At 39.9% G+C, this 22963-nt stretch overlaps 2 protein-coding genes across 4 annotated transcripts in view; both read right to left on the bottom strand.

Annotated features, from left to right (window-relative positions):
• Positions 1–4315: 4315 nt before the first annotated feature.
• LOC308303482 (uncharacterized protein) lies at positions 4316–17754 on the bottom strand. The gene is made up of 4 exons (XM_080747858.1): positions 17543–17754; positions 8705–8866; positions 5860–6018; positions 4316–4448 (listed from the first exon to the last, which is right to left on the bottom strand). The coding sequence occupies exons 1-4, from the start codon at positions 17634–17636 to the stop codon at positions 4399–4401; spliced, it is 465 nt and encodes a 154-aa protein (XP_080603984.1). The 5' UTR covers positions 17637–17754; the 3' UTR covers positions 4316–4398.
• Positions 17755–20246: 2492 nt separating this feature from the next.
• Positions 20247–22963, bottom strand: part of LOC308303827 (transmembrane protein 79-like) — an 18689-nt gene continuing 15972 nt past the window's right edge. For 2 of the 3 annotated variants that reach the window (XM_080748324.1, XM_080748325.1), the window contains exon 8: positions 20247–22573. In XM_080748324.1, coding sequence (XP_080604450.1) covers positions 22369–22573 — 205 coding nt within the window. In that variant the 3' untranslated portion in view covers positions 20247–22368. The remainder of the gene's footprint in view (positions 22574–22963) is intronic. The other variant, XM_080748326.1, reaches the window with a different exon arrangement.

Genomic DNA, 22963 nt, shown 5'->3' with positions numbered 1-22963 from the left:
TTCCGTTTCCGCTCTGGACCGGATGTGCAACCTGCACAGAGAGTTTGGTTCCGTTCTGACCAATGAGCGCAGAGGATGCTGCGTCACATGGGCGTGGCTTTTCTATATTAGATATACAAACATACACTTCTATATAAGGTATGAATTATATTAGATATACAAACATATACTTCCATATAAGGTATGAATTATATTACGTATACAAACATACACTGTTCTATATAAGGTATGAATTATATTAGATATACAAACATACACTTCTATATAAGGTATGAATTATATTAGATATACAAACGTACACTTCTAGGTATGAATTATATTAGATAAACAAACATACACTTCTATATAAGGCATGAATTATATTAGATATACAAACATACACTTCTATATAAGGTATGAATTATATTAGATATACAAACATAAACTTCTATATAAGGCATGAATTATATTAGATATACAAACATACACTTCTATATAAGGTATGAATTATATTAGATATACAAACATAAACTTCTATATAAGGCATGAATTATATTAGATATACAAACATACACTTCTATATAAGGTATGAATTATATACTGTACTAGACTTTTTTATCTTGTAGATCAGCATTGACAGACTGTCGTACGCTACGCATCTAACACATAATATCATGCCGCAGTATACACTTTGTCCACTTGAGGGCGACAAAACCATGTGATAAAAACAGACTCAGATTGATTTGTAGTTTGTTCATCTGTAGCTGCTACAGCATCGATGAGATATCTATGGGCTACAAGATAAATAGCCTATATGAGATATATATGGGCTACAAGATAAATAGCCTATATGAGATATCTATGGGCCACAAGATAAATAGCCTATATGAGATATCTGTGGGCTACAAGATAAATAGCCTATATGAGATATCTATGGGCCACAAGATAAGTAGCCTATATGAGATATATATGGGCTACAAGATAAATATATGAGATATCTATGGGCTACAAGATAAATAGCCTATATGAGATATCTATGGGCCACAAGATAAGTAGCCTATATGAGATATCTATGGGCTACAAGATAAATATATGAGATATCTATGGGCTACAAGATAAATAGCCTATATGAGATATCTATGGAGGTTTTATATTATCATCACTTTACCCACATACAGCTCAATGGAGTTAGGAGGTTTTATATTATCATCTCTTTACCCACATACAGCTCAATGGAGTTAGGAGGTTTTATATTATCATCACTTTACCCACATACAGCTCAATGGAGTTAGGAGGTTTTTATATTATCATCACTTTACCCTTTACAGCTCAATGGAGTTAGGAGGTTTTATATTATCATCACTTTACCCACATACAGCTCAATGGAGTCAGAGTGGTGTAATGACACCCTCCCACCCCTAGGGGCCTGCGTGCTGTGCACCCCAGGGTGTAATGACACTCTCCCACCACCCCAGGGTGTAATGACAACCTCCCAGCACCCCAGGGTGCCACAGTCCAGGGTGCTGCAGAACACTTTCATCATCATTTAGAATTCATGGATTCAGTTTAACCCCTTAGACCCTGGAGTCTAGACTTGATAAAACACACCTCCTTTTCCATCTATCAAACATAGCAGATGTAAAAGCTCAAGCATAGAGAGCTTGTAGATCTGTTAATTTTGGTGCAATACACAAACATATTAGAGGGTAGACATTGACATATTTATGTGACATGATAACAACAACAACAATAATAGTAATGCATTTTTATTTTGAACACACTTTACATTGTTGCTGATCACAAAGTGCTACAACGTTTTAAAACAATGGCATAAAAGTAACAAAAAGAAAAAGACCAAAATGAGAAAGCCCAGTGGCTTATTGTGCGAAGATATGACCCTAACCCTAGCCTTATCCAAGCTTAGTTACACTGATGTCTATAAGGTAAAGCTAACCCTAGCCTTATCCAAGCTTGACCCTAGTATATAAGGTAAAGCTAACCCTAGCCTTACCCAAGCTTACACTGATGTAACCCTAGTCTATAAGGTAAACCTACACCATGATTAATACGCTATAAGGAAACAGTGTGGATGAAAACAGGGTGGTTTTAGAGGCACTGCAGTTCAGAGTGGAGGAAGTAGAACTAGTGTTGTGTTAAATGGTACATAGAACTAGTGTTGTGTTAAATGGTACATAGAAGTAGAACTAGTGTTGTGTTAAATGGTACATAGAAGTAGAACTAGTGTTGTGTTAAATGGTACATAGAACTAGTGTTGTGTTAAATGGTACATAGAAGTAGAACTAGTGTTGTGTTAAATGGTACATAGAAGTAGAACTAGTGTTGTGTTAAATGGTACATAGAAGTAGAACTAGTGTTGTGTTAAATGGTACATAGAAGTAGAACTAGTGTTGTGTTAAATGGTACATAGAAGTAGAACTAGTGTTGTGGTTAAATGGTAAACAGAGCATTTATCCAAGATGTTTACAATCATCAGGGTTTTTCAGACCTTTTAGACTCAATATCTTCTTCATCCACCCTGAATTACAAATATAATATAATATAATATAATATAATATAATATAATATAATATAATATAATATCATATCATATCCATGGCACCCTGAATTACAATGTTCATTTTTACAATCTTACATCATAATTATTATGCAACAGTAATATGCACTTCTTTGCACCTGAGATATGATAGGCTATGTCATTTAGGGTTGGGTATCGTCGGCGATACTTTTAATGGTATCGATTCACTGACTCGATACTATCGAGTATCGTTTCACTTAAAAACGAACGATACCTTGTTTCGATACTTTTGAATGCACCCCTTGCCGGTCGCATCTGTAACAGTTGGGCTACTGAAAGTTTAATGACTGCTTTAGTAGGCTACACTCGTTACTGTGAAAATAGCCGAGAATAGCCTATAATGTTTATTATTATGATAATGATCCAACGTCTATAAAATAGCCCATAGAAAAAGGCAAATAATTATAATTATAATAATAATAATAAATAAAAAGTATTGAAAATGGTATCGAAAAAGGTATCGTATCGATTCCCAGGTATCGAAAAAGGTATGGTATCGATTAAAAGGTGAACGATATCCATCCCTAATGTCATTACATTCACCCATTCACACACACATTCATTACATTCACCCATTCACACACACATTCATTACATTCACACACACACATTCATTACATTCACCCATTCACACACACATTCATTACATTCACCCATTCACACACATTCATACAGTGATGTCAGAGTAAACCTGCTCATCAGGAGCAGTTGGGGGTTCAGAGTTTCTTCCACACTGAGTCTTGGTAAAGTTACAAAAAGTGAAAAGGTTCAAGGGGGGGGGGGGGGGGGGGGGGGGTGAAGACTCATGCAAGGCACTGTGAGTTACAGTAGAAAATAATAATAAAAAGAGCAGTCATTTCATAAAGTACAATACAAACTAGAGCTGCTATAAAGTCATCACTTAAAGACCCAAGTCACAAAAAAACTGCAGATCTGCATGAATGAATCTTAACTATTATTATTAAAACTGTGCTTGTAAATCAGTTATTGGGGAGGACAAAACTATAGGAAGTTTATGCTTGTTAGTTTTATTCATGTCTGTAGTTCATGTCTGTAGTTCATGTCTGTAGTTTGTTCACAGCCTGAGTTTTATCGTTCATATTTTCTGAGATATTCATATGGATATGAAACATCTGATGGTGGAAAACAGTACAGATTTATCCAAACAGTAAAGGTCCTTGGGGTTAGGTTTAGGGTTAGGGTTAGGTTTAGGGTTAGGTTTAGGTTTAGGGTTAAGGTTGCACATTGCTGTATTTTTTGGTTGAGTTTTCTAAATTGGAAATCCACTAAAAGTTTTTCAGGCCAATGAGAAAAAGAAAGCAGGGATCCAGCTGCGGAAAACGGAAACAAATCGACCCTCAACCCTAAAAACAATAATACAGCCCAAATAACGGGCGGCAGTGTGTGAACGTGATTGACATAACGTGATTGACATAACGTGATATTTGTCCGAAATGTGCAATGTGCAAGGGTGGTTAACTGCCAATGTGCGGCCACCTTTACTCTGAGAGTGGACAAATGGAACCAAATGGACCCCACCTGGAAACTGACCTTCAGTAACCTTAGTGACCTTCACTATGTCCCAAATAAGAACATTAGAATGGTGGGTAACACACAATTATCACTGAACACACAATACAAACACACACACACACACACACACACACACACACACACACACACACACACACACACACACACACAGACACACACACACACACACACACACACACACACACACACACACACACACACACACACAACACACGTAGAATCCTGAGAAACAGATACAGTACAGCTGTACAGGGGTCAAGGTTCAAGGGTCAACCTTGGGCTCTCTCTCCTGTCTCGGGGTCGATTCCTCCGTCCAGCTCTGAGGAACACATTATTATTATTATTATTATTACCCATAATAATTATTATTCATTATTATCATCAACTCTTTTACTGCTTCGGACGTTCCCGTTCGCCCCAATGTTGACCCCAGCTCGTTGCCAATACGAACGCTCGTTCATTTACTTACTTTTGATGACTGTAAGCTGATAACTGGTTGCGCGCCGCCGTGTACAGTAAAAACATCTACCGTAACGCTGCTTTAAAATTTCCAGCGCACGTAAACATCAATGCAGTCCCAAATCACTTCCTGTCTGTTTTCTGTGGATCTGATCTAGAAATGCATTTCTATGCTCTGAATGGACGGCAAGCGGAGCGGCACAATTCACATTCATTCTTTGCATAAGGCTGCCCTCTGCCGACAGCTTGGCTAAAGTACACATATAATACATCCAATGAAAAAAAAATGTTTGGAAATAATTAATAGAGCTTTTTCTATAACATCGCAAAAGTAAGCTGCTTTTTGCTGGCACCAGCCCCAATAAATACATGATAAATCTGACAGGAGAACTGTTAGATTGATATTCATAATTTATGCATTTGTTGTATTGTTGTTGATGTATTGACATGTTATCTTGTTTATTATAGTGACGTGTATTTCCTGGTTACTGTAAGTCGCTTTGGATTAAAAGTGTCTGCTAAATGTCTGAACTGTAAACTGTAGGGATGTCTTTGACTCGATGAAGCACCCAGGCTGAGTGAAATCAGTGTGGAGCAGGGACGTGCTGGGCCCCTGATTCAGTCCGGGAAAAAGAGTTGTAGAGGCCCTCATTGCGCGCTATAGAGAGAGATCTCTCTCTATAGCGCTGCTGCTGCTACTCAAAGATTTGCCATTTCACATCATGACAAGTGACAAGCCAGTGGGCCAATTACTGTACATGAGTTATATTTCGTTGTTGTCGGGTGGAAACCTTGTATGTCCAAAACCGTTTGTTTTGTATTTATCATTTTAAAAATGATTTAAACTAGTAAAAACAGACGATCTACAAGCACACAACCTGCTGTTTTCACTACTTTTGTGCGACGGCCTATATATATACTTTTGTGCAACGGCCTTGTATGATGAAGCAGGGCTTTGCTTTGCGAAAAAATGTACAAATCTGAAACTTGGAGATACAAGGTTTCTGCTCGACAGTGACGATTTACTTTGTTGGCCACCCAGCCCCCAAAATGGAACGAAGGCCGACATTTTATTTGTATTTTTTTCCTAATGGCCGGCCTGGACCGGCCGGGAATGAACCGGCCGTTCAGGAGTTGTCCTGCTTTTCCCAATGGCCAGCACGTCCCTGGTGTGGAGCAGCACAAACCAGACAGTGTGTGTGTGTGTGTGCGTGTGCGTGTGCGTGTGCGTGTGTGTGTGCGCGTGTGTGTGTGTGTGTGTGTGTTCCTACCCATGCTGTCTCCATGGTGATCTGGTTGTCGATGGTTGCTGGGTTGTGGGCGGGGCCCATCTGGCATCGCAACAGCCAATCCTGAAGCAGCGTGTCCGTTCATCCCTCCAATAGCAGCAGGGGGCGGGGCTGGGGGCGGAGCTATACCGGTGTCCATGGCTGTAGCGACAAAATTAATATATCATAGAATATTTTATAATTATAATAAAATATAATATCTGTCTGTCTATATGTAGATCTCCTCCTCTAGTCTTAGTTCTACTGGATCTCTTCTCTAGTCTTAGTTCTACTGGATCTCTTCTCTACTAGTCTTAGTTCTACTGGATCTCTTCTCTAGTCTTAGTTCTACTGGATCTCTACTAGTCTTAGTTCTACTGGATCTCTACTAGTCTTAGTTCTACTGGATCTCTTCTAGTCTTAGTTCTACTGGATCTCTTCTAGTCTTAGTTCTACTGGATCTCTTCTCCTCTAGTCTTAGTTCTACTGGATCTCTTCTTCTCTAGTCTTAGTTCTACTGGATCTCTTCTCTAGTCTTAGTTCTACTGGATCTCTTCTCCACTAGTCTTAGTTCTACTGGATCTCTTCTCCGCTAGTCTTAGTTCTACTGGATCTCTTCTTCTCTAGTCTTAGTTCTACTGGATCTCTTCTCCACTAGTCTTAGTTCTACTGGATCTCTTCTTCTCTAGTCTTAGTTCTACTGGATCTCTTCTCCTCTAGTCTTAGTTCTACTGGATCTCTTCTTCTCTAGTCTTAGTTCTACTGGATCTCTTCTCCACTAGTCTTAGTTCTACTGGATCTCTTCTAGTCTTAGTTCTACTGGATCTCTTCTCTGCTAGTCTTAGTTCTACTGGATCTCTTCTCCTCTAGTCTTAGTTCTACTGGATCTCTCCACTAGTCTTAGTTCTACTGGATCTCTTCTAGTCTTAGTTCTACTGGATCTCTTCTCCTCTAGTCTTAGTTCTACTGGATCTCTTCTCCTCTAGTCTTAGTTCTACTGGATCTCTTCTCCTCTAGTCTTAGTTCTACTGGATCTCTTCTCCTCTAGTCTTAGTTCTACTGGATCTCTTCTCCTCTAGTCTTAGTTCTACTGGATCTCTACTAGTCTTAGTTCTACTGGATCTCTTCTAGTCTTAGTTCTACTGGATCTCTTCTAGTCTTAGTTCTACTGGATCTCTTCTTCTCTAGTCTTAGTTCTACTGGATCTCTTCTCTAGTCTTAGTTCTACTGGATCTCTTCTCCACTAGTCTTAGTTCTACTGGATCTCTTCTCCGCTAGTCTTAGTTCTACTGGATCTCTTCTTCTCTAGTCTTAGTTCTACTGGATCTCTTCTCCACTAGTCTTAGTTCTACTGGATCTCTTCTTCTCTAGTCTTAGTTCTACTGGATCTCTTCTCCTCTAGTCTTAGTTCTGCTGGATCTCTTCTTCTCTAGTCTTAGTTCTACTGGATCTCTTCTCCACTAGTCTTAGTTCTACTGGATCTCTTCTAGTCTTAGTTCTACTGGATCTCTTCTCCGCTAGTCTTAGTTCTACTGGATCTCTTCTCCTCTAGTCTTAGTTCTACTGGATCTCTCCACTAGTCTTAGTTCTACTGGATCTCTTCTAGTCTTAGTTCTACTGGATCTCTTCTCCTCTAGTCTTAGTTCTACTGGATCTCTTCTCCTCTAGTCTTAGTTCTACTGGATCTCTTCTCCTCTAGTCTTAGTTCTACTGGATCTCTTCTCCTCTAGTCTTAGTTCTACTGGATCTCTTCTCCTCTAGTCTTAGTTCTACTGGATCTCTTCTCTTCTAGTCTTAGTTCTACTGGATCTCTTCTAGTCTTCTTCTCCTCTAGTCTTAGTTCTACTGGATCTCTTCTCCACTAGTCTTAGTTCTACTGGATCTCTTCTCCTCTAGTCTTAGTTCTACTGGATCTCTTCTCCGCTAGTCTTGGTTCTACTGGATCTCTTCTCCTCTAGTCTTAGTTCTACTGGATTCTTCTCTACTAGTCTTAGTTCTACTAGATCTCTTCTCCACTAGTCTTAGTTCTACTGTATCTCTTCTCCACTAGTCTTAGTTCTACTGGATCTCTTCTCCTCTAGTCTTAGTTCTACTGGATCTCTAATCCACTAGTCTTAGTTCTACTGGATCTCTTCTCCACTAGTCTTAGTTCTACTGGATCTCTAATCCTCTAGTCTTAGTTCTACTGGATCTCTTCTCCACTAGTCTTAGTTCTACTGGATCTCTGCTCCGCTAGTCTTAGTTCTACTGGATCTCTTCTCCTCTAGTCTTAGTTCTACTGGATCTCTTCTCCTCTAGTCTTAGTTCTACTGGATCTCTAATCCTCTAGTCTTAGTTCTACTGGATCTCTTCTCCGCTAGTCGTAGTTCTACTAGATCTCTTCTCCGCTAGTCTTAGTTCTACTGGATCTCTTCTCCTCTAGTCTTAGTTCTACTGGATCTCTTCTCCGCTAGTCTTAGTTCTATTGGATCTCTTATCTGCTAGTCTTAGTTCTATTGGATCTCTTCTCCGCTAGTCTTAGTTCTACTGGATCTCTTCTCCGCTAGTCTTAGTTCTACTGGATCTCAGTTGTGTGCATTAGCGCAAGATGACGATAAAGTAAAGCATTAAATGGAAAACATTAAATTAACTTCTGAAAAGGCTACAAGACCTTAAAACCTGGTGAAAACAGTTGCGTGCATTAATGCAAGATTAGATGAGGATAAAGGAAATCATTAAATGGAAAACATGAAAGTAACTTCTGAAAAGGCTACACTAGCCTACTAGTAAAACTAGTGGAACTGCGATCTTGCCACACGTGAATAATTGTGGTTGTAAACAATAACACAGACAATAACACCAAACTCACCGACGGCTGCCTCTGATTGGTGGATGATGTAGACGTTCTGATAGGTGGACGCTGGCAGTGGAGGCTGTGAGAAGACAGAGCTGATTGGCTGCTGGCTGGAGGGGGTGATGGGCGTGTTCCAGTAGACCACGCCCACTCCACTGGACGCCGCCGCCGAAACGTCTGAAAACAATATCATATGTAACGTAATGTATATACCGGTACATAAATATACATATACATATACACATACATATACATACATATACATATATATATATATATATATATATATATATATATATATATATACATATATACATACATATACATATATACCATATATACATATACACATATACATATATATATATATATATATATATATATATATATATGTATATGTATATGTATATATATATATATATATATATATATATATATATATATATGTATATATGTATGTATATATGTATGTATATATGTATGTATATATATATATATGTATATATATATATATATATATATATATGTATATATACATATACATATATATATATATATATACATATATATATATATATATATATATATATATATATATATATATACACCAGGAACTAGCCAGACCCAGAGCACACAATCCCGCATTACTTCATATACAAGCCGTCGCTGTGGCCCCGGTCGGTCAGAAACCTTAACGAACATCATCACAGAAATGACCGCAAGAGACATGCTGCCCTTTAGCTTCGTTAAAGGCGTAGGCTTCAACAAACTGATGAACTTCGTGGAGCCGGAGCACAAAGTGCCAGGGAGGAAAATGGTCGAGGATCCGGGTGGCGCATGAGAATATGACAACAGGCATACAACTGATTATGGTGGAGGTCGAATTTGTATCGATCACAACTGATGGCTGGACATCAAACACCACAGAGTCCTATATGACAATCACATGTCATTTCATTGTTGACGGTAAACTAGAGAGTCGAGTGCTCCAGACACTAGCACTTGAGGAGCGACACACAGCAGTGCACCTCGCCGACCACCTGCGCACATCCATCCAGAAATGGGGCCTGGAAGGAAAGATTATCGCCTGCGTTCATGATAATGCTGCCAACATAACGCTGGCAAACCAAACCATGCTAAACTGGGAGTCGGTGCCTTGCTTCGCCCACACGTTGCAGCTGGCCATTAATGATGGGCTAAAAGCACATGCCACGACCCGACTGATAGGTGCGGCTTCAAGACTCGTGGGCCATTTCAATCATAGTAATCCAGCCACCATTGCTCTGAAGAACAAGCAAGCACAGCAGGGGTTGCCAAAGCACAAACTCATACAGTCGTGCCCGACCCGCTGGAACTCCGTTTATGACATGCTGGAGCGTCTGCATGAACAACGATGGGCTGTCACTGCCGTCCTCTCCGACAGAACAGTTACCAAACTCGCCGAGGCGAGGACCTTGGAGTTGACCGATGACAACTGGCAGACAATAGAGACTATGTTACCTGTCCTGGAGTCTCTCAAAACTGCCACCAAGGCTCTTTGCAGCGAGGAATACGTATCCCTGTCCGTGGTCTTCCCAGTCACAATGAAATTGTTGGACAGGTAAATAAATACAAGTCTATAATAATAAATTAATTAATTATTAAGTGTGCCTGCCATGCAATGGCAAAACACTTATTGTACTCCCCCATACTTAAGTCAGTCAGTAAGTAAGTAAGTAATGTTCTTGCAAATTTCTGCTCGTAATAACTGCCGCACAATTTACGCCACCGCCGCAATATATACATCAAAACGTGCGGCTCGGCCGGGAATGGTGTGCTATTACTTTTCTTTCCGATCCGCGTTACCATTGCGACGTAATTCGCAAAAAACTACGCCAAAAAACCCCATTGACTTAGAATGGGGGAAACTTCGGCACGTAATAACTGCCGCACAATTTACACCACCCCCGCAATATATACATCAAAATGTGCGGCTCGGCCGGGAATGGTGTGCTATTACTTTTCTTTCCGATCCGCGATACGATTGCGACGTAATTCGCAAAAAACTACGCCCAAAAACCCCATTGACTTAGAATGGGGGACTCCGAAAAAAACCCAGAAACTTTGGCGCCACATAACTCTGCCATACTTTTGCCTAGCAACGTGATTTAAACTTTAAAATGCACACACAACTTTGGTCTTTTTCCGGCCAATAGGGATGAGCTGTAATTGATTAAGCCCCGCCCCCTCTATAACAGGAAGTGCCCTTCACCAAACAGGAAGTGCCTCTATAACTCATGAACCGTTTGTCGTACAGACTCGCGGCTGGTGTCATACATTTATTTTTTTCTCAAAAAAAAAATTTCTCAAAAAAAATTTTTTCTCAAATTTTTTTTTCTCAAAAATTTTTTTTTCTCAAATTTTTTTTTCTCAAAAATTTTTTTTCTCAAATTTTTTTTTCTCAATTTTTTTTTCTCAAAATTTTTTTTTCTCAAAATTTTTTTTTCTCAAATTTCTTTTTCTCAAATTTTTTTTCTCAATTTTTTTTTCTCAAATTTTTTTTTCTTAATTTTTTTTTCTCAAACATTTTTTTTTCTCTAATTTTTTTTTCTCACAAAACATTTTTTTCTCAAAAAACTGTCGTTAAAGTGCGACCCGTGATAACGGCCAAAAATGCTCCAAAACGCCACTAATTAGTCGAAATGGCTGACTTCCTGTTTGGTTTCTGATTGGCTGCTGGCCTTGTGACGTGGGTAGAGCTGCGAGGGCCCGGTCATCGCTGCTTGCAGCTTTAATTCATTAATCGTCCATGACCTTAATTGGGGCCTATTTCGCCAAACAGGAAGTGCCCCTCACCAAACAGGAAGTGACCCTTGATCTCGTGAACCGTTTGTCATACAGACACGCGGGTTGCGTCAAATGAAATAACGCTAATGCTAACACCAACCGCTACACAAGGTTGCACAGACTTAGCGAGCTGCAGGCACACTTAAAATGTCTTAGAAATTTTCTCTTCTAGTATCTATTTATATTCCATTAGTTATTCATTATGTAATTATTTGAAGGATATTATATTATCTACGAGCTTGTAAATGTGCTATTTTCAAAAGATTATTTGAAAACGTGTAATGGGACACTCCGCCTAATTGTTTTTATTTTTAATTACTTTTTCTTTGTCTGACAGAGATCTACTCAGACGTGCGGATGATTCCAAAACGGTGTCCGACTTCAAGAAGACAGTAGCTACATCATTGCAGACAAGAATGGAACCGACAAATGCAGAGAAAGCTGGGAGAGCCGCTTTTCTCGCCGCGGCTCTTGATCCCCGCCACAAACACCTGCGGTATCTCCCGTTCGATGTTCAAGTTGCTGTTAGAGAACACATCGCTACGGAGTATAACAGGCTACTACCACCACCAGCGCCCGACCGCGATCAGGACCGTAACGCTGCGAGTGATGATGAAGAAGCCAGCGGGAGCGGGGTGATGGAGCCCGGGCCTGCCCAGCCAAAAAAGAAGAAAATGACACTGAGTGATTTTCTTGCAGACGACAACGCTACAGGGCAGCCAAGCCCTGATGATGAGCTGGAGCGATACTGGGCTGAACCAGCTATCAGCCTAAGCGACGACCCACTTCTGTGGTGGGTCGGGAAGAAGTCAAGTTACCCCAAACTCTACCATCTTGCAATGGGCTTTCTCTGTATACCGGCCACATCCGTACCATCTGAGCGAGTCTTTTCAGCCGTGGGACTTATCGTCTCTCGCCTCAGGTCACGTCTTTTACCCAAACATGTTGACATGTTGATTTCCCTGAACAAAAACGTGTGGCCCAGCGAGCCTAAGCCTGATGAGTCTGACTCTGAGTGAGTAAAATAGCCTACCCAAATGCACTTGCACTGCCACTGATTTATATTTTATTTTATTTTATTCTGGAGCTTACTTGCCTGACTGAGAGTGTTTAGTAAACTTGTGTGTTGTTCATAAAGTCATGGTCGCAGCCTATAGGTCCCGGCTCTTAAGGCCAGACTGTTAATAGACCTGTTTGTTCAAGCCAGGATCATATTTTATTATTTTATTTGTCATTTTCGTTTATAAAAAAAAGAATGTGTGCCGTGTGCTCATGTGCTGTCTGCTGTGGGGACAGGAAAATAAAATAAACGTTGATACATGTTTAAAAATAACTTTACAGAGCTGTAAAAGATTGTAAAACACATAAAAAATAAACGTTGTTTATGAACGTGATGTTGTGATTGTCTGAAGTTAATGATGATAGCTAATGAACGCTATAATTTAATTTGCTATTAAATGTTGCGAGGCCGAGCGGGCCGGCTCCGCTTGAACGCAGTATTAATTGATTGACCTACTTTATTTCAAGCGTTTCAAATACGATTTGGTAATGTATTTGAATATTATAAGTACGGCTTTCATATACTTATTATACTTATTATATATTTTTCAAATTATATTTGATTATAATGTGCTCAGTTTGGGCCATTTTCTGGGGGTTAATTAATTTTAGAATAATCGTGTATTCGATTACAAAATGGTCGTGTACACGTCAGTGAAATTAGTCGCTAGGAACATCCCTAATATATATATATATACCTATGGACTTGAATTATTATTATTAATATTTTTTGCATTCCTAAACCAATAATTTGAGGAGACTCCATAGGGAGCATCAAAACATTTTAGTCTTATTCTAGTTTTAGTCTTTTAGTCTTAAAATATATGTTTTCTACTGTCTGTTACTCTGTCAGTGCAATATCAAAAAGATTCAGAACAATACAGTGCAATTCTGAATTCTCAAAAAGTAATAAACAAAACACCATCTTGGCTGTAATGCCACTGCACCTTGTTATACAGTAGTAAATACAATGCTTATGTTAATGTTCAAGTAAATCTGCTATGGCTCGGCTACAATGTTTAGTGTGTCTGTGTGTCATAGCCAGGTACAATATCTCTGCTCTGCAAATAATACAGTAACATTAATCACATCTGACACTGTCTACTACTATATAATAATACAGTAACAGTATCAATCTGTCTGCTACTCTTTGTGCAAAACCAATGTGATTTGAAAAGAACAGATGAGTGCCTACATTTTCAAATGTAAAGATAAAAGATGAATTTGAGTTTAATTCCATTTATTTTTAGACTTAGTCTTAGTCATATACTTTTTAATAACACACATTTAGCCTTATCTTAATCTTCAGACATTGTTTTAGTCTAGTCTAATCTAGCCGACTAAATATCAAAATCTTAGTCGACTTAGTCTTTAGTCTTAGTCAACAAAATGAACACACACACACACACGCACGTACACGCGCACGCACGTGCGCGCACACACACACACACACACACACACACACACACACACACACACACACACACACACACACACACACACACACACACACACACACACACACACACACTTGAGGTATTTGTTGTTTGTCATATCTTGTTTGAATTCTAAGTTTTAACTTGTTTTTTATGAGCCTGCACTGATTTTCATGCTTTTTTTATATTGTTACCGTTTTTGTATTTATTTATTTTTTGCAAATAAATCAATCAATAAATCAATCAATCAAATCTAGTATGATATGCATGGATCTAGAGATCTATAAATAGATCAGTATGTTGTCTGCTCGTCATGCTGTTGAAACTGCACCTCCAAAACCAGAAATATCAGTCTTTACTTCCTCACACACACACACACACACACACACACACACACACACACACACACACACACACACACACACACACACACACACACACAGTGTGTTTCGGTGTGTGGTTGTAAACGGTGTGGATTGGTTTATTATTATTATTAGCTGAAAGCTTAAAGCATGAATGAATCATAATATAATCCTCAGGCTAAAGACAACATCTTAAATTAATCTTAAATGGATTACTTATAATCCACAGGTTGAGACTGACAATCTTCACAATAATTCATATGTGTTTTAAGCACTTTCCTCAAATGTGATCTCAAATCAGAATATGGCAGTGAAAAGCTATGAAAGCAACATTCATGTTTCAACCTTGTTCATTTTCCCATAGACTTTTACTAAAACATCTTTTTAAAACTAGAATCCTGGTGAATCATGACCATAAAACCTTTGATTCAGTGAAAATCACAAAGAGGAAACATTTCTAAAAAATAGATGATCTACAAGCTCTCAACCCTCACAGGTCAGTAACTCTGAGTGTATTGGAATCCATTTGTACACTCTCAGAGTTACTGACCTGTAAGGGTCCATTTGGGACCCGCTCAATGAACCATGAGGGTCCCTGGACCGCAACTTGAGACCCCTTGGTGTAGCAGAGTGTTTCCAGTGAGCCAACAGGCACAATATCAGCACCCTGACTCTGTTTGAGTTTGAGCAGAATGGAACAGAGCCTTCATTAGTATCATTGGTAACACTGACTCTGTTTGAGCTGAATGGAACAGAGCCTTCATTAGTATCATTGGTAACACTGACTCTGTTTGAGCAGAATGGAACAGAGCCTTCATTAGTATCATTGGTAACACTGACTCTGTTTGAGCAGAATGGAACAGAGCCTTCATTAGTATCATTGGTAACACTGACTCTGTTTGAGCAGAATGGAACAGAGCCTTCATCAGTATCATCGGTAACACTGACTCTGTTTGAGCAGAATGGAACTGAGCCTTCATTAGTATCATTGGTAACACTGACTCTGAGCAGAATGGAACAGAGCCTTCATTAGTATCATTGGTAACACTGACTCTGTTTGAGCAGAATGGAACAGAGCCTTCATTAGTATCATTGGTAACACTGACTCTGTTTGAGCAGAATGGAACAGAGCCTTCATTAGTATCATTGGTAACACTGATTCTGAGCAGAATGGAACAGAGCCTTCATTAGTATCATTGGTAACACTGACTCTGTTTGAGCAGAATGGAACAGAGCCTTCATTAGTATCATTGGTAACACTGACTCTGTTTGAGCAGAATGGAACAGAGCCTTCATTAGTATCATTGGTAACACTGATTCTGAGCAGAATGGAACAGAGCCTTCATTAGTATCATTGGTAACACTGACTCTGTTTGAGCAGAATGGAACAGAGCCTTCATTATTATCATTGGTAACACTGACTCTGTTTGAGCAGAATGGAACAGAGCCTTCATTATTATCATTGGTAACACCCATTCTGAGCAGAATGGAACAGAGCCTTCATTAGTATCATTGGTAACACTGATTCTGAGCAGAATGGAACAGAGCCTTCATTATTATCATTGGTAACACTGATTCTGAGCAGAATGGAACAGAGCCTTCATTAGTATCATTGGTAACACTGATTCTGAGCAGAATGGAACAGAGCCTTCATTAGTATCATTGGTAACACTGATTCTGAGCAGAATGGAACAGAGCCTTCATTAGTATCATTGGTAACACTGATTCTGAGCAGAATGGAACAGAGCCTTCATTAGTATCATTGGTAACACTGATTCTGAGCAGAATGGAACAGAGCCTTCATTAGTATCATTGGTAACACTGATTCTGAGCAGAATGGAACAGAGCCTTCATTAGTATCATTGGTAACACTGACTCTGAGCAGAATGGAACAGAGCCTTCATTAGTATCATTGGTAACACTGACTCTGTTTGAGCAGAATGGAACAGAGCCTTCATTAGTATCATTGGTAACACTGACTCTGAGCAGAATGGAACAGAGCCTTCATTAGTATCATTGGTAACACTGATTCTGAGCAGAATGGAACAGAGCCTTCATTAGTATCATTGGTAACACTGATTCTGAGCAGAATGGAACAGAGCCTTCATTAGTATCATTGGTAACACTGATTCTGAGCAGAATGGAACAGAGCCTTCATTAGTATCATTGGTAACACTGACTCTGAGCAGAATGGAACAGAGCCTTCATTAGTATCATTTGTAACACTGACTCTGTTTGAGCAGAATGGAACAGAGCCTTCATTAGTATCATTGGTAACACTGACTCTGAGCAGAATGGAACAGAGCCTTCATTAGTATCATTAGTGACACTGACTCTGAGCAGAATGGAACAGAGCCTTCATTAGTATCATTGGTAACACTGACTCTGAGCAGAATGGAACAGAGCCTTCATCAGTATCATTGGTAACACTGATTCTGAGCAGAATGGAACAGAGCCTTCATTAGTATCATTGGTAACACTGACTCTGAGCAGAATGGAACAGAGCCTTCATTAGTATCATTGGTAACACTGACTCTGTTTGAGCAGAATGGAACAGAGCCTATGGGCTTATTAGGGTTCTGAGTGGCAGCCTGTACTTTTTTCCTATTTAACCTTCTAAACCAGGGGTCTTCAACGTTTTCAGGCCAGGGACCCCTTAGTTGAGAGAGAGATGAAGCAGGGACCCCTTAGTTGAGAGAGAGATGAAGCAGGGACCCCCACAACCTGTTCATAGATTCCATATAGTTTCATTGTTTGACAGCACAATCATCAGTGTATTTTGATTCATGTCAATTTGCGTTTTCAGATATTTAACCACTTGAACCGTCAATAGGCTGCTTAATAAACTTGACCTTTCACTCTGTACTTAGTCTGCTCTTTTTCCCCTCTACACCAAACCTCTTTGCCAAAAATAGCTGCTGCGAGGCGTTGTGAGCTTGTAGATCTGCTATTTTTGGCTAAAGTTCTCAGAATATGACACTAGGGTTCAAGTGGTTCATATAAAAAAAGGTTTCTATTACTCAGAGATTTGGAGGACCCCCTGTAGTTACTCTGGGGACCCCCTAGGGGCTCCGGACCCCCTGTTGAAGACCCCTGCTCTAATACATTCTTCAATCAATCAGACCTGGAAATTAATTAATTGAATAATGAATTATTCATGAACTTCTTACCATATTTGTTCTTCCTCAGTTTCCGGAAGGGACAGTTCTCTCTGATCCTTAAGAAACAAGTTCCATGTTTCCTCCTGGCGGGAATGGCGGCCATCTTGTACTTATAATATAATTATTATGAATATTATCAGAGTGTTTGATTGATAATAATAAAACACTTTTAATAACTTTATAATGAGCTTAAAAACACCTGTCGTTTCCTCCGTGTGTGTTTGTTCACAGCCTCCTTCATCCCATACTCCAGAGGGACGTGCTGCCCTCTGATTGGACAGCTTGATATCGTCAGAGGAGACGTTTAGTCACGCATTTAGCGGTTGTCGTGGCAACTGTCCAGCCAATCCCCTCGCAGAGCGTCCGTCCGTCCGTCCCTCCCAGCACTGGGATTAAGAGAGTTTAGGTTTTTCTTTTTGTCCTCCGACAGAAAAGCAGCAGCCAGTCTGATTGGCTGAACCACATGAGTGACGTATGTCTCTGGCCAATGGAAATTAACCAGAGAAGTGACGTGTGTCTGTCTGTCAGTCAATGAGTCAAAATGTTTTACTTGAGTAAAAGTATCAACAAATAAAAAAATACTGTTTTCAGTAAAAGTATCAATAAATAAAAATACTCTGTTTTCAGTAAAAGTATCAATACCACCATATAGAAATACTCTGTTACAACAAGTATGTAGACTTTCTATTGGAGGTTGCTGTTAATGTTTGCTGGGAGGTAAGGTCCCAGTACTAGTACTCTATTACCTTTGAGTCAAAATGTTTTACTTGAGTAAAAGTATCAACAAATAAAAAAATACTGTTTTCAGTAAAAGTATCAATAAATAAAAATACTCTGTTTTCAGTAAAAGTATCAATACCACCATATAGAAATACTCTGTTACAACAAGTATGTAGACTTTCTATTGGAGGTTGCTGTTAATGTTTGCTGGGAGGTAAGGTCCCAGTACTAGTACTCTATTACCTTATAGATCTCTACCCACTTTTCAACCTATCTTCATATAATTGGTCCTCACTCAAAAATAGCTTTTTTTCTTTTTTTTTTTTCTTCTCTCATTGGAGGGTTGTGGGCAGGTCAGAAACCCATCTTCTTGTGACATCATCGATTTCCAATCCAGCTTATAGAAACTGCAGGCTTTCTATTCCTGAAAAGTTGCAATTTTAAAGTGGAAGCCATTGTTCTCGCGATAATAAAAATCTAAATATGTTTTTCAAAAATATTGATTAGCCTACTTTTTCTTTTTTGGAAAATGATGATGTCACAAGACGATGGATTCTGAACTTCCCACAGCTCTCCTAGGAGACTTGGACTGAGTAGAAAAAAATTGTGATATTTATCATGAACATTAGGGTCGTTTCATACCGTTATAAGGATCCTAACTAATTTTGGTTCGGGAGGACGCCCCGACCCGAAATTATTTAGGTTCGGGGGGAGTTCATCCATACTTTCTTAACGGCTAGTGCCCAAGTCGCTTGTAAATATTGGACGTCCGTGGCATGACGACGTCTGTGGCCGATGAATGAGCGTTGCAGGGCGGATACATATCTGACTGGCCCTCGCGCTGCACGCTGAATGACTGGAGGTCCAGTGAGTAGCAGCTCCAGCAGGCAGCAGCACCAGCGGGGTCTCTTCTCTCTCTCTCACTCACACTCAACAAACGCTCGGCTCGAGCTCTGTCAAAAACATTTAATCTACAAGCTCACATTATAGACGTGCCGCCTCCCTTGCTGCATGCATGTCATCACGCAGTCACAACTCGTCGTGGAAAAGGAAAACATATCAACACGGAACACTAGCAATTAGCAAAGTTGTGTTTAAGCTCTTCTTTTCTCTTTAAAACGGTCGGCGACGCGTTAGCAGCGATACACGCAGCAAAGGCGTGTGTGTGTGTGTGTGTGTGTGTGTGTGTCGCGCGCGCGCCTCCCAGTCCAACACTCTTCGTCTCCAGTCAGAGCGAGAGCCAACTGAATATGCATCCGCTCTCTGATGCCCAATACACGGCCACACAAGCGTTTGGAAGTCGGCGTGTCTCCCACCCAAACGACAGCTTTTTCCTTGGATTCACAGCCGAGAATATGAACGTGAAGCCGGGATGAATGAATGAGAAGACACCGCTGAGTACCGAAATTAAGTCGGGAGGTCACAACATTTCGTCAGCACCGTAGAGCCGAATTTAGTCGGTTGACGCCCCCCCGAACCGGGGGATGCGAACCATATTTGGGTTCGCCTAGTGCCGAACCGAAATTAGTTAGGCTCCTTATAACGGTATGGATCGACCCTTAGTGAGGACCTATTATATGAAGACAGGTTGAAAAGTGGTGAACTACTCCTTTAACATTGTTCTGGAGCAGGAGCAGAGCGATTACTGAGGTAAGCTCAGGGGTCTGTCTGGGGGGTCGCAGGTGAGGAAAGACCCCAACCAAAAGTCAGAAGGGTTATTCTGGCTGCTTTAAAAGTGTAATAAATGAACTCAGGATGTTTTAAAACCTACAAAACAACTCTAATATTATGAAAAAAGGACAGCGTAATGTTCTGGGAGGTCCCAAAATAGATAACCCCCAGAAAGGGGGCGGGGTCCGGAACATTTTACACCCATCATTTACTCATTCAATTCCTTGACCCAGAAAACATAGGACTGGCATGTTTAATGAAGTTTCTAAGTTGTCTAGAAGCCAAGATACCACAAATATCAAATTCAAAGGAGAGACATCCGTTGGATCCATGGAGTGTTTAATAGTATTTCAACATTTAAATTACAAAAATATACCTTTCCACATTTCTACAAAATAACAAAGAAAAAGAGAAAACCGTTGCATCCACTTTAGACCGTTAGGGTTAGGGCTAACCCTAACCCTGACCGTTAGTTACACAACTAATATCATCTGAATTAAATGTAGAATATTTATAATAAAAACACTGATCTATAAGCCACGGTTGAGCTTGTAGATCAGATTAATTAATCTTAACTAGCAGAGTGAATGGGTTAAAGGTCAAAGGTTACGGTAACATCTTATCTTAATTCAACTCTAATGAAAATAAATCACTTTTCTAAGTTTTTCTACTGTATGTCTACTGTACTCTGTACTGTACTCTACTGTATGTCTACTGTACTCTGTACTGTACTCTACTGTATGTCTACTGTACTCTGTACTGTACTCTACTGTATGGCTACTGTACTCTGTACTGTACTCTACTGTATGTCTACTGTACTCTGCTCCAACAATGAGTGTCTTATTTAATAAAGCATATATAATGATCATTTATTTTACATAATATTGCATCTATAATGATCATGTATTGAACATAATATAGCATAATATATAATTATCATTTATTTATATAAAATATCCTATATCAGACACTGAGCACACAATCCATTCCACAGCCAAACTATTCTACCAACTGTGCCTTCATCAGTCAATCAAATCAAATATATCTATCTATTTACAGTACACCAAATCAAATCAAATACCTCTATCTATTTACAGTACATACAGTATCTATGGTAGAGTTTTAAACTGAAACCCTACATACTTAGACTGTCTGCCTGCCTGCCTGCCTGCCTGCCTGCCTGACATTTCCCTTGAAAATGAAAACCAGTTTTAAATGTTTAATTCTTAAAAAATAAAATAAAATAAAATAAAAGGTTACCACGGGTTCCTTCGCCCAACATATTTTCGTCTAATAGAGATCAGGGGCGTCAATTGGGTATGGCAGAGGTATGCAGCTGCCATACCCTGGGTCCAGGGGGTCCAGGGGTATGCAGCTGCCATACCCTGGGTCCAGGGGGGTCCAGGGGTATGCAGCTGCCATACCCTGGGTCCAGGGTATGGCAGGGGTATGCAGCTGCCATACCCTGGGTCCAGGGGGGAAAATAAAAGTTACTTTTAAATATAAATCCATGAATGTCTCTTTGTCTATCTGTGCTGGTTATTATGTTGTTAAATTACAGTAAAATAACTACAAATGCAACATTTAACAACATGGTCACTTTAACAAGGTATTATAATTATATTCTCCACTCTTGTATTTTCCCCATCTTGACAGAATGGTATATTCCCAGGTTCCGCAGGTCAGCTGCACAGGTGCAATGAATTATTGTTAATTGTGGCACGTTTACTAACATGCCAAGTTTAGCTGCACTTGAACAACCGTTCCAGGCTGCCATATCCAGCCCAAGAAACTGTAGAAACCTGGGTAAAAAAAAACTGAAAAAAACTTTTTTTTTCTAGACATTGTGAAAATAGCTGATCGCAGCGCGTGGCGTTGTGAGCATGTAGATCTGCTATTTTCACAATAGAACCGTGTTATCCAAAATGTAATGCCTCTTTTCCATGAGGACTCCCATCTTTGCCAGACCCTAGCTGACCACTCCAAATACCTATACCTCCAAATCCAAATACCTAGACCACTGATAGAGATGTTAATATTATAATAGGATTAAGGATTGTTTTATTCCCATGTTTTAAAAATGTGCAAATAAACTAAACTAAACTAAACTATGAGGACAACATAATCATTATTGTTCAAGTGGTTCATGTAAGAAATAAGTTCCTATCAATCACAATGTTTTAGGTGTAGTTTTAACCTCTAGGGGTGTAGTTTTAAGGTGTAGTTTTAACCTCCAGGGGTGTAGTTTTAAGGTGTAGTTTTAAGGTGTAGTTTTAACCTCCAGGGGTGTAGTTTTAAGGTGTAGTTTTAACCTCCAGGGGTGTAGTTTTGAGGTGTAGTTTTAAGGTGTCGTTTTAACCTCCAGGGGTGTAGTTTTAAGGTGTAGTTTTAACCCCAGAACCTCTGCCTGCTGTCGGGTGGGGGTGTCGGGTGGAGGTGTAGTTTTAACCCCAGAACCTCTGCCTGCTGTCGGGTGGGGGTGTCGGGTGGAGGTGTTCTCCATCCTGTACGTACATAGACGACCCGGCCTCCATGGTGAAGATAAAGTAGAGGTTGACTCCCAGCATGCTTAGCGTCGGCAGGAAGGACAAACCGAACCCGAAGCCTCGGACGCTGCTGTTAAACGCTGCTGCAACCCAGTAGACCAGCCTGTAGGGGCAGCAGAGAGTAACATATTATAACACCAGCCTGTAGGGGCAGCAGAGAGTAACATATTATAACACCATGCAGCCTGTAGGGGCAGTAGAGAGTAACATATTATAACACCATGCAGCCTGTAGGGGCAGTAGAGAGTAACATATTATAACACCATGCAGCCTGTAGGGGCAGTAGAGAGTAACATATTATAACACCAGCCTGTAGGGGCAGTAGAGAGTAACATATTATAACACCATGCAGCCTGTAGGGGCAGTAGAGAGTAACATATTATAACACCAGCCTGTAGGGGCAGCAGAGAGTAACATATTATAACACCATGCAGCCTGTAGGGGCAGTAGAGAGTAACATATTATAACACCATGCAGCCTGTAGGGGCAGTAG

The sequence above is a fragment of the Nannobrachium achirus genome, assembly GCF_963921795.1.
Source record: "Nannobrachium achirus genome assembly, chromosome: 2".
In the NCBI taxonomy this organism is placed as follows: Eukaryota; Metazoa; Chordata; class Actinopteri; order Myctophiformes; family Myctophidae; genus Nannobrachium; species Nannobrachium achirus.
The sequence above is the reverse complement of the archived record's forward strand: the minus strand, read 5'-3'. Positions and strand labels throughout refer to the sequence as shown.

Excerpts from the sequence above, each read along its gene's own strand:
- LOC308303482 (XM_080747858.1), bottom strand. The coding sequence starts at position 17,636 with ATGGCCGCCATTCCCGCCAGGAGGAAACATGGAACTTGTTTCTTAAGG. Across the intron at positions 8,867-17,542 it reads ACTGAGGAAGAACAAATATG|ACGTTTCGGCGGCGGCGTCC; the intron begins GTAAGAAGTTCA and ends TATTGTTTTCAG. Across the intron at positions 6,019-8,704 it reads CCAATCAGAGGCAGCCGTCG|CCATGGACACCGGTATAGCT; the intron begins GTGAGTTTGGTG and ends TTGTCGCTACAG.